We start from the raw sequence: 12,436 nt of genomic DNA on the forward strand, positions 1-12,436 counted from the left end.
GAAAGAATCATTGAGCCTATGAGAGGTGATGTCCTTAGTACTCCAACCCTTACTCTCCATTCAGAAAGATGCGCAACTTCATTACTGATTGGGGAAGCATAGTTAACATTGCCTCCCAACAGCCAGTTGACAAGTTAAATTTGAAGATTGAAAGCATCTACAACCATATAGCATTGGGTGGGTGGACGACATCACTATCTCTATCACCACCCAATGTCTTCTAGAATTCTGGATGAGCGACTTGTGCTAGATCAGGCTTAGTGCAATTCCCTTCCCATGACCATTAGCCCTATCATATTGGGATAGCCATGGTTGGATAACAAGGTCGAGCATGATGGGAAGGCCAACACCTAGTCTATTGATGTCAAGAACATATATATATACCGGTTAGCCCACTAGCTAACAGCTACAGTACAAGCCCAATGGCTCAGATTGAATTTGGGTCGATCTGACGATCACGACCTCATTTCGTAATATAATTTTAAAATTTTTCCTACAAATCCAAATCACATGAAATTTGAGGCGTCCATTCTTCTCATCAAGGCGCACCTAATAAAAATATTACAAAAATAAGTCTCAAAACTAAATTGACCAATTTACCCTAGAAAGTTTCAAGGGTATTTTAGTTAATTTATATTTTACAAATTATTTTTTTGATATTTTTATTAGATTCTCCTATTTTCAAAGAATAGATACTCAAAATTTCAAGTATTTGGATTTGTAAAAAGAAATTAAAATTCAAATACAAAATGCAATCATAACTATTGAATTGGCCTAGATTCAATCTATGACATTGGCTTTACATTGTAGCTGTTAGCTAGTGGGCTAACCTCATATTCTCCTATATATATATATATATATATATATATATATATATATATAGAAAGCCACTGTGCAAAAAATGAATAGTATTTTCGCCCATAGATTCGGAGTCGTCAGATTAAATTGAACGGCGTGGATAAAATGACAGCAGCGGTCGTTTTTTCACATGAAAAACATGGGATTCCGCCACGGCTCTCGTAGAGCTGCTGTGAGGTAAAACACTATTAACTTTCGCCCTATGGCGTTTTTAAGAGTATTTCTATATATGTATATATATATATATATATATATATATATATGTATATATATATATATATATACACACACACACACATTGAAACCTTATAGAGAGAGATTCTTCTATAGAGGCAAAGATGGAGAAGCCAGCCAATGCTTTGACTCTCAGATTTTTTCTAGAAGAAAGTCTAGTGAACATGATAATCAAATCACTTGTTGAAAGAGATACCAAGACAAACAACTAACCGCCTAAAGATGAGTATCCCCCAAAAGTCCAAAAGATTCTTTGATAGTCATAAAATTTGGTCCAAGATGCGGTTGTCACCCGTGAGAAATATTCTATTCAACATGTCATATATATATATATATATATATATATATATATATATATATATATATATATATATATATATATATATATATACACACACACACACATACATGCACATGTCAGGAGTCTACACTTGTGCACATATGCGACAAGAATGCATAATATCTGAGACCACAGCTTAGAGAGATTGGTGAAAGTGATGCAGACCATGCTAGCACCAATGGTAAATATAGGTTAGATATAATCATATTTGAACTCAATACAGAAAATGCAAGCACTAGACCATTCAAATAACTCATAAGTAACAAATGAATTTAATGTTGTTAAAATCAGGGGTTCTAAGCCTTCATTTCTACTAAAAGTCCTTCTGGAGAACTCTTATGAAATTCCTTACAGATTGAAGGTTAGTACCCTCACGAGCAAAGATACGCGAAAGAAACAAACACTTGGGGGCCAACCCCAGAAAACAATGATGCAGCAAAATTGAGGGAAACAACAAAATCAGCAAGGAACAAACCAAACATAGCACAATTCAAAGAAAACTAAGCTTTCTTCTCCATACCCCAAGCTAGGGTTCCAAAAGCCTAAGCTTTTGTCTCTTTTAATTTCTAAAAATCAAATGGAATTTGACCTTCTCAAGGCCCCACCAGTGTTTTAAAATGCGGCCGCATCGCCGCATATGCGGCCTCATCATGCGGGATGCGCTCGCATCCACATCCCGTTCAGGCGCATATGCGCTTTTGACAGATGCGGCCACATATGCGCCGCATCATGGCCGCATCTCGCCTGCATCTGTTTCCACGAAAAAAATTTCCGATTTTGCCCCTCGGGGAGGGGCAAAATGGTCCTTTTTTTATTCCAATGTTTAGGGAAACTGTTTGGGGGGTTACTATACCCCCTCCTCGAAGATTTCCAGCCACTTTGTGGCTTTTTTCGCATCAAATCGAAGGAAAAAAAAATTTGGCGAAAATTTTTTTTCATCCAAATCTTTGATTTGGCAATTGTTTGATACTTGGATGTTCATTTGATGCCTTTTATTGTTGATTTGGGGATGTTAAGGTGAATTTGGGATAAGAAATTGGGGATTTCAGAGGCCGTATAGAAATCGAGCACTACTTCACAAAGTCGGTAACTTTTTATTCCTTCTTGTACAATAGTATTGTTTTACTTATTTTTGGGGCAATGTCTTCTTCCCAATCTTCTAGTAACAAAGATCCGGCTTGAAAATATGCTAAACTAAAAAATCCGAAAGATAGAAATTGTGTGATATGCTTGCTCTGTGGAAATACTTATATGGGTGGTATTTTTCGACAAAAATAGCATTTAGCCAGAATTTCTAAGAATGTAAGAGCATGCCCACAAGCTACAGATGATATAAAAAAAGAGATTAGAGAATATTTGGATAGATTGAAAAAAAATAAAGAGAAAAAAAAAAAAAAGGAATTACTTGATGATATGCAATTATTTGATGATGTTGATGATGATGATGATGATGATATGTCTGAAGTTGCTATTGAGGCAAAGGGGTACTCAAACTCCAACCTCAAGAGAGAGGGTTATAAATATTGGTGGTAGTGCTGAGAGAAGAACACCTCTCTCTAAGGGGCCAATGGATTCTTTTTTCACCCCTAGCCCCGAAATTGTGGTTCAGGAGAGAAAGAAAAAAACAAAACAAACCACAATTGACAATAAATATAAGAAAGAACAAAAGAAGTCGGTATGTAAGTGGATTGCAAAGTGGATTTACATGGCCGACATTCCTTTTAATACTATAACTCTGGATAGTTTTGCATGTATGGTCCAGGCAATTGGGTAATATGGCCCAAGATTTATTCCTCCTTTACTACATGAGATTAGGGAGCCCTTGTTGAAGAATGTTGTATTTGATGTGAATAAAATTTTGATTTCTCAAAGAGAAGGGTGGGAGAAATATGGGGCCTCTATTATGTGTGATGGTTGGTCCGATGGGACATCAAGGGCATTCATTAATTTTTTGGTTAACTGCCCAACAGGTACTTTTTTTGTTAAGTCTATTGATGCATCAGACAAATCACATAATGGTATATACTTATCTGGCTTGATGGATGAGATTGTCGATTTTGTTGGGGAGAAAATGTGGTACAAATTATCACCGACAATGGTTCCAACTATGCTGCAGTTGGCCATTTCTTGACTTTGAAAAGGAAGCATATATTTTGGACACCTTGCAGCTCACTGTGTTAATCTTATGCTTAAGGAAATGAGTACAACATCTTTATTTAGTGGGGTGATTTCAAGAGCTATGTTTGTTGTTGGATTTATTTACAATCACACCATAGTCCTAAGCATGATGAGGTCTTTTACAAAGAAGAGAGAATTAATGAGACCAGGTATCACTAGATTTGCCACGTCATTTCTCACTCTTCGAAGCCTAGCCAAGCAAAAAAGTGCCTTGAGGACCACGTTTGCTTCAGAGCAATGGAGTCAAAGCAAATGGTCAAAGCATAAGTATGGGAGAAAGGCTGAAAAAATTATTTTGAATACATCTTTTTTGAGTCAAATAATTATTGCATTGGAAGTGGCTCGCCCTTTAGTGAGAGTGCTTCGACTGGTTGATCGTGATGCGAAGCCCACCATGGGCTACATACATGAGTCAATGACTAGGGCAAGAACTGAAATTAAAGATGTTTTAAAGGATGATGAAAATATGCGCAAGGCTATGCTTGAAATTATTGATAGGAGATGAGATACCCAGCTTCACAGGCACCTTCATTCAACCGGTTATTTTCTAAACCCATCTCTTCACTACAAGCACCCATCCATTGAGTCAGATCGTGTAATAAATGGTGGGTTCTTAGATGTGCTTGAGACGTTGGTGCTAGACAAAGATATCTAAGATGAAATCCAGAGCCATGAATTGATTAAGTTCAAGTTAGCTTTGGAAAACTTTGGGAGAGAGATTGCCACTCGAAATAGAAACACTACAGATCCAAGTAACGGCCAAAAGCCCAAAAATAATCTTACTTGTCTCTTACTTTATGTATAGTTCCATTGTTTATTTTATACCCTTAATTTTTAACTATATTCTAAATTATAAAATATTATACAGCTGCATGGTGGGCATTATATGGAAGCGAGACACCAAATTTACAACATCTCGCTATTTGAGTGTTGAATCTCACATGTAGCTCATCTGGTTGTGAGCGCAATTGGAGTGCATTTGACCATGTAAGTCCTTTACTCCTTATTCCTTAATCCTTATTTCTTGAATTTCAATTTTCTAATCTAAAATCTAATTTATCTGATTTCAAATTTTTACCACAGCTCTATAAAAGAACAAGAAATAGGTTGGAGCAGAAAAAGTTGAATGATTTGGTTTATGGGCAGTATAACGAGTGGCTTAGGGAGAGGTATGAAAATCGCACGAAGCTCAACCCTATTCAATTATATGAAGCTGATGGTGATTTCATAAGTGAGTGGACCGTGGATCCAAGACGAGCGTGTGTTTGAGGGTGAGGATCTTACATGGCTTGATGTCGAGCTAGCAACAGGGGTTAATGAAGAAGATCGACCTAACACTAGAGCACAAAGGAGTAGAGGAGCTGCTGGGTCTAGACGCACTCGCACATTAGCTTCAAAGGTCGAGGAGGAAGCTGACTCAGAGGAGACCGATGAAGAAGAAAACATGGAGGCCGTCGAGAATGATATTGATGATGCGCATGATGACTCTCAATATGACTTGTCTGATTGATATTTGAAAAAATGAAGTTCAAATTTCAAAATTGACCCTCAAAATGGATGATTGTATTAAGTTATTAACTATTAACACTTTTTGAGCTTGACTTTTGGTTTGTATTTTGTAATATCACTATTTTGTGCTTATGGTTGTTGATGGTTGTGCTTATGGTTGTTGATTGTTGAATGCTTTATGAAGCTGGTTTCAAGTTTCTAGTTTCTATCAGGGGATAGTGGATAACTGGATACAAAATCTCCGACAGCTAAAGGTTTGAAGTTAATCATTAAACTAAAATACCTACTATCACATATATCACCTTCATATTTTTTTCTATGCATTAACTTTTTTTTTTTTTTTTTTAAGAATTTTTTTACATTTATTGACCACATCATCGCGATGCACCCACATCCGAGCTGCATCGAGCCGCATCGGCCCCCCATCGCATCAGGGCCGCATCCCGCATTTTAAAACACTGGGCCCCACACATCTCTTATATATTATAACTCAATATTCCAAGACAATACATGCCTTACAATAATCAAAATGACCTATATATCCTCACTTAAACTTAAATTTCATAATGACAATCTTACCCCTGTGAACAGTATCCATGAGCAGTATTCATAAATAGTACTTGTGAATAGTACTCATGAAATAAAATAAAAAATAAAAACCCTAGAATTCCTTAAAACCAAAAAACCCTAGAAACAAACCCTAAAATACATACTTTAAAATTAAATAAAAATAAAAAATTAGAACAATTTTTTCCTCCCATCGTACCGTAAACTCAAATTAGCATCCAATTCCAATAAACAAGAGACATTGCCCTTATTCAGGTTGTCCACAGCTGACTTCGATTTTCCATCCTAGTTAACAAAATTAGTGCTCCTTGTCGATATGCCTTCACAGGAGCTTGCTTGAATAGAAATAAATTGCAGTTTAAAAGAAAACTTTCCTAAGATTATGATTCAATACGCAACTAAAAAAATTGCAGCTATTGATGTTTTGAGCAGGAGAATCCAGCTGGACTCAAGATCGATTTTGAACGGTCACAACACTTGCGAGTCTGGACCGTTTCAAATAGCCACAACAATTAGAATTCCAATTTCTTTTATGAACAATCACAACCTTTGAAATTTCAAATAGTCACAACTCTGAGAATACATAAGGCTTATATGAACAGCTCCAGACTTATGATGTGACTATTTAAAAAAAAGTCAAAACATCACCCCAATTTTATTGAAGCCCTTCGTTTTTTTATTACTCAATCAATATGACCCACAATTCATGGACATTGTTACTCGTAATCAATCCTTAGAACATGTGTATGCACACAAAGGCAATTAAATTTGGTTTCTAACACTTTGTCGTTGGCGATTGCAATTACAAAATGGCATGTACAACACCCTACAAACCAAAGGTAAGCATCTAGCAAATTCCGACAATCCATGTGATCAATAAAAAGCATCCAAACAATCCAGAAACACATCAGACTCTGAATGGTGGAAGCAACCAAGTTTCCTATTAAAAAAAGAACTAAGCTAAATGAACAAACATGACCACTTTTTCAACCTTATGAATCGGTTAGTCTTCACTCTTAAGACCAGTAAATATGAAGTAACCAAACAAAAAGTGAGGTGTATGTAAGTTGATCAACTATGAAGCACATCTGATCCTGTGGTACAATAAATTCATATTTCTTATTTGTTAATGATCATAATATCCCTTCACCAGGAAGACACTATGTAAATAAGTGTTGCGATCAGATAGTTAACAGCAAAGTTATTAAGACAGGACCAGACCAACCAGTCCAATGGGTCAAACCACAAACCAGGACTGGAACAGGTCTGATCTGGACCTGAACAGGTTAAACCCAGTCCAAGTAGCTGCCCAGACAATTGGACCAGTCTGTTGTTCTTTGTTAAATTTTTTCATTAACTTTCTATTATGATGATGATGATTTAGGTTTATTTTCTATGACCAGTGCATCCAGTTTGGACCGGCTTGATACCCTCACCACTTCCATGGATGTTCCTGTCTTAATACATTGGTAAATAGTGTTGCCTGGCTACTTAAAAGAGATCCACTATTCACATCAAATACTTTGAAGTTACTGAAAGATGATAACGAGTCGACATCAAAGTGGAGCACATAGCTGCATCCCAGCATTATGTGTAGCCAAGTGTTAAATCCTCAACATATGAACCAAATTTAACGTATTCGCAAGAAAAGTCCTAGCTATACATTACACTTGAAGGACTGGTGTACTATCATTGCATATGGCACATGTACTGGAGGACATAAGACACAAATGGCCAAATAACCTCTTCTAGGCACAAATGGCTGATAAGAATGAATTCACTGCGCTCCATAATAAATTTACCTCAAAAACCCTGCAGCCATACGCAAGGTCATGAATGCCGCCAACCCTGACCAAACTCCATATAAACCAAAGATTGATGGAGCATAGAATAAAAATGCAGAAGAGATTGCTGAAATAGTAATCTGAACAATCAACAAAGACATATCAGAAAGCCATTGAAAAACATAGATATGTTAGGAAATAAGCGCCTCAGAGGATGCTACATACCATTGACCGAGCAGCATATGCGAAATCACAGATCCCAAAAAGGAGTCCATCAAAAACAAAAGCAAGAGCATTGATAGGTTGGCTCCCACAGACAAACTGCTCGAAAACAAAACATGATTGATATGAATGTACTAAACTACTTTAAACAAGGCAAGGCAATCCCATGGTAAGGAACCAACATTAAATTGAAATCATTACCAGCACACCAGTTCTAACAATTGATAATACTTCCGCATCCTTAGAGAATAATTCCACAATGGAACCAAAACAAGCACATAGTATTATCGCCAAGGAAATACCAGTAAACAGTCCAGTCTGAAAATCAAGGGAAAAATTTATGTTCAGATTCAAGTTTGCAATGGAAGCTGATATATTATTAGTGAATGCAAGAATAAAAATAAAGGTTGCTGCTATAACGAAAAACAACAAACCCGAATTAAATGATAAAGTAAGCTTATAAAATTACCTTTAACACACAATATGTAATTTCTTTGACTCTCTTGTACTCTCCCTTTGAAAAGGCACTTGCAATCATGGCCTGGAACCACAGAAGCCATTGTCATGAAGATGATATCAACACGAATTACAGAAGACAAAGGTTTACATAAATTCAAAAGGTTCGCAAATATACTTGTATCTCTCAATTCATCTGCACCAAAAACAATTTCCAGGTTTCCAACAATTGGAATCATGACCAAGCTGTCAATCAATCAAAAAAGGAAGAGAACATTTGAGTACAGAACTATCAGGGTCAAGAACATTTGAGAATGGCAACCATTTTCCTTTCTTTGACTCCAGAACCTCTCAATACTCACTTTCGATAGTAGCAAGGCCTTTTGACTTGTGACTTTCTCTTGTTATTGACTCTCCTTTCCCATTCAGGTATACATCAATCAGTACGCTTGGTACAAATCTCCCATTGATGTATGCATTTTCACAACAATGAATGGCAGATAATAATCAAAAAGAAAAATATTCAAAATATCATCAACTCCACCACGGTGTCCACGCCATTGGCAGCACACATAGAGTAGACTCTATCCTAATTCATGTTCTAATGTTCATGAACCTCGATGTATTATCGAAAATAGAGGGAACCAATATTGTTCCATTGTCGATAATTTATAACCTCTTATTTCTTGTAATACTGTAATATATATTTATATTGTAAAAATTTAAATAGAAAAATGATTAGAATGTTTAGTGTAGGTCAATTTGTTTACTTATGCCCTTCCTAAAATTGTTATAGATTCAAAGAGGAAAAATTTTATGTTTTTGTAGTTGGAAGGGATAAAAATAATGCATATCATATTAGAAAAGATAAAATATTCGATAATAGCAACAATTCTATATACTCTCAATCCTAGAAAAGTAAAAGAAAGGTTCAGCTTGTAAGAAATCTGAGGGAAGCAAATAGTAATCCACTTCTGGGTCAAGTTTGATTAGAAAATGCAGGTTATGTACCAAAAAATCTTATATTTTATATTTCACAATAAATCCATTGGAGTATTAACTAGATATTTTATATTTCACAATAAATCCATTGGAATACTAACTATTAGAGAGAATCCTTTAGTTTATAACTGTTAAAAATTAATAAAATACATGTCCACCTAAACTATAAGTTTTAAAATGAATCAACTATAATTAACAGTTAGAAACATATATTCACTAGGACTTGTATTATTTTCAACAAAATCAACATGTTTATTATCTGTCTCACTGCAAGGCTTTCTGCAGGTGTACTAATAACAGCTACAAATCACCAAAGTTGCACAATTTTAACTTAGAGGCCAAGCATAAACAAGGGAGCTTTATCAGAAGTTCTATCGTCAGCATAAGCATCCCTAGAAAGAAATTCCTGGCAATAACTACGCCAAAAAGGTCTCAATTACGTAAAAAGTGTGGCACTAGAAGGAGACAACTCACGCAAGCAAATAAGAAATGTAATTTGCATAATGTTACTCATGAACAAAATATAGGCAGACCACCAAATTATTTTTCTGCTTTTTCTTTGGTGAATTTATACAACTTATTAAAACAATCCACTCCATAGAAGATAAAGTCAGATATCTTTGTAGAGAGATGAACAAGCAATAGAACTTTGTAAATAGTGTGTGCACATACACATCAGAATTCAGAGTCAGGTCTAAAATCCTAGTCACAGTTTTCAGTAAGTTAACCACTACGGAGAAGCTTCAGGACAGTCTTTAAAAATCGCAGGGCTGACAGCAGAATCAGCAGGGAGGCAATCAGTTCCTCCACAAACTTGGGAACTGTCCCTTCTTGTCATAAATCACCCAGTTCACTGTACAGATCTGGGCATTTTTTGTCGGAAAATTGCCCGACTCTTGAAAAAACCCCAAATTTCATCTTTATTCCCTTCTCAGAAAATAGATTCCAATCATATTTTCCAGATTTCTTGCCGGAGAAAGTTTCTTCCTGATACCTGTTTTTAAAATGATTTTTGCCCAGAATCGGTACTTCCCAAATAAGCAAAAAACTTGAGGTTAGTTTGAGGGTTTGAAAAGGGAGTCAATAGTTCGAAACTTTTTGGAGAAAGAAAGTGCGGTGAAGAGAGATAGATAAGATTCAGAGGAGTGAGAAACTCAGGCTGTTGAGAGGCCCTGTTGAAGAAGCCTAGAACGAGAGAGTGGAGACAGAGGAGGCCAGGAGAGATGACCCGAGCAACAAGAGGAGTTTTCTGATTTCTTTCAATTGAAAAATGAGGTTTTCTTGGTTATTCTTAGCCAAGCCTACGGATGCCGTCCTCTTCACTTTTCAAGCTTATCAGGGTTTTATGGTTCTTTCTCCAAGTCCAAGCTTCAAGAAATTGATGGGTTTTCATCTTTCAAACTTAGGATGTCCAATTTTTATCTTCAAGCTTCAAGAATTCTACATCAACGAGCCTTTATCCCTCTGAGTTATTGCATTCTTTGAAGCAAGATATCTGTCAAATCCAGGATCTTTGTGCCGAGATGGATCCGCTATGGCGCTCTGCGGCAGTGCAAGATCAGAGAGATTTTGAAACTTGGATCAAACAAAAACAATAATAATGTAAAACCCTGATTTAAAAAGCTTTCTTGCATGAGTGCAAGTTTCTAGAAGCAATATAAGACTAGGAAATTGTTGCAAATCCCAAAATGTTAAGTTTGTTGCTTTCTTGGAGATCCAAAACTTCATATGTGAATAAGATCTATCAAATGATCTGTGAAAGCACTCAAAATTCAAACTTTAAATGTTAGCTCCAATTTAGAAGACGATAATAACAAGGCGGTATGAAACGGGTTCATGAATTTCACATGTGACTTTCTGACTAAAAGGCGGAAAACGACAACCAACTCATTACACGAACCATCTACAACATTCAATAAGCATAACAAATAAAACCCGTTCAACAATTTTCACATATGGCATGCTAGTAGTAAATATGGGACAACAATTAAGAGCCACTAAAATAGGACACTTGCATGTGGTAAAAATTGGTTAAGACCCTGATAGTTACATACCTGACCTGACATTGCCATTGCATCAGTAAGGAGAGATACGGCCAACCACAATTGAAAGCATAACTGATGAGCAGCCATAGCTGATGGTCCTAAGCGTGCTGCCATTGATGTACTTAAGGTCATGGTGACTAATACTGCTAAAGTTCTGCCAAGAAGTAAACCACCTACAAATGAACCATGAATGAAACAAAGGAGTGACTAATGGAACATCATTGCATCCCATACATAAGTCCTTGGCTAAGTAATAACCAAATGTGACCAACAATTGTATCATGACATCAAAAAATACAACAAATACCACAGAAATAGGGATATACTTCATAAACAACATCCAGTGAGCAATTGAAACAAATGAGTAAATGTTGTGTTCACCCAAACTAGAATTTAAGACATTTCAACTTTTTGCTTGCAATATTTCCAATATTAACAATCTGATCAATAAAGGCTGAACTGTATGCCAATTCAAAAAAACAATAACAACAAAAAACATCTTAAGCTTCATAAGACGGCAATCGATCATAAGATCATATAGGGCTGAACATGAAGCCTCTAATTGTCCTAGTAAGAAATTGAACTATCTAACATGGTTAGAACCCAAAAATTGACTTGGATTTGATGAGAGCCCTAATGAGTAATAGGGGGGGAAAACAATAACAAGAAATAAACATCATCAGCTTCATAAGACGGAAATCTGTCATAAGATCATATAGGGTTGAACATGAAGCCTCTCATTGTCACTATCTAACATGATTCGAAACTCAAAAATTGACTTGGACTTGATGAGAGTGACTGGACTAAAAATTCATCCTAATTACCCCTTATATGGTGTAAATGAAAAGAAAAAACTACAACATTATATGTTCTATCTGCATAATTTCATAAAATATTACCTACAGCACATGTGCACATAATAAAAACTTACACACAACACAAATTATGCACACACATGTACATGTACACCCAAATGTATATATATATGTAATGACTGTGTCATTAGAAATAGATCATACCAGCTGGTCCGAGTAGTTGTACCACCAGATTCAGTTGTGAAAACAGCTGGATCTTGTAAAAAATCTGATCCTAATTATATATTTGTATTTTTAATATATTTTAGGGTTTTGACATGTTTTCATCAATCCCACCAATTTGATAAACAGTCAAACTGCTAACAGAACCAGACCAAATACTTTTCCAATTCAATTTATGGTCAAGTTTGATAACACTGACATGAC

General features: G+C 35.9%; 1 protein-coding gene across 50 annotated transcripts in view; it reads right to left on the reverse strand.

Annotated features, from left to right (window-relative positions):
• LOC18424104 (MATE efflux family protein) overlaps positions 1-12,436 on the reverse strand; it is a 47,912-nt gene that overhangs the window by 14,982 nt on the left and 20,494 nt on the right. For 38 of the 50 annotated variants that reach the window (XR_016041262.1, XR_002279322.2, XR_002279314.2 and 35 more), the window contains 5 exons: positions 11,205-11,368; positions 8,162-8,233; positions 7,894-8,010; positions 7,696-7,791; positions 7,489-7,610 (listed from right to left, as the gene is read on the reverse strand). Coding sequence is in view for 18 of the 50 variants with exons in the window: in XM_088847602.1 (XP_088703728.1) it covers positions 7,489-7,610; positions 7,696-7,791; positions 7,894-8,010; positions 8,162-8,233; positions 11,205-11,368 (571 nt within the window). In the remaining 32 variants the exon portion in view is untranslated. The remainder of the gene's footprint in view (positions 1-7,488; positions 7,611-7,695; positions 7,792-7,893; positions 8,011-8,161; positions 8,234-11,204; positions 11,369-12,436) is intronic. The other 12 variants (XR_016041268.1, XR_016041267.1, XR_016041266.1 and 9 more) reach the window with 1 other exon arrangement.

Source organism: Amborella trichopoda, chromosome 9 (assembly GCF_054954075.1).
Source record: "Amborella trichopoda isolate Santa Cruz 75 chromosome 9, AtrichopodaSantaCruz75HAP2 v2.0, whole genome shotgun sequence".
NCBI classification, from domain to species: Eukaryota; Viridiplantae; Streptophyta; class Magnoliopsida; order Amborellales; family Amborellaceae; genus Amborella; species Amborella trichopoda.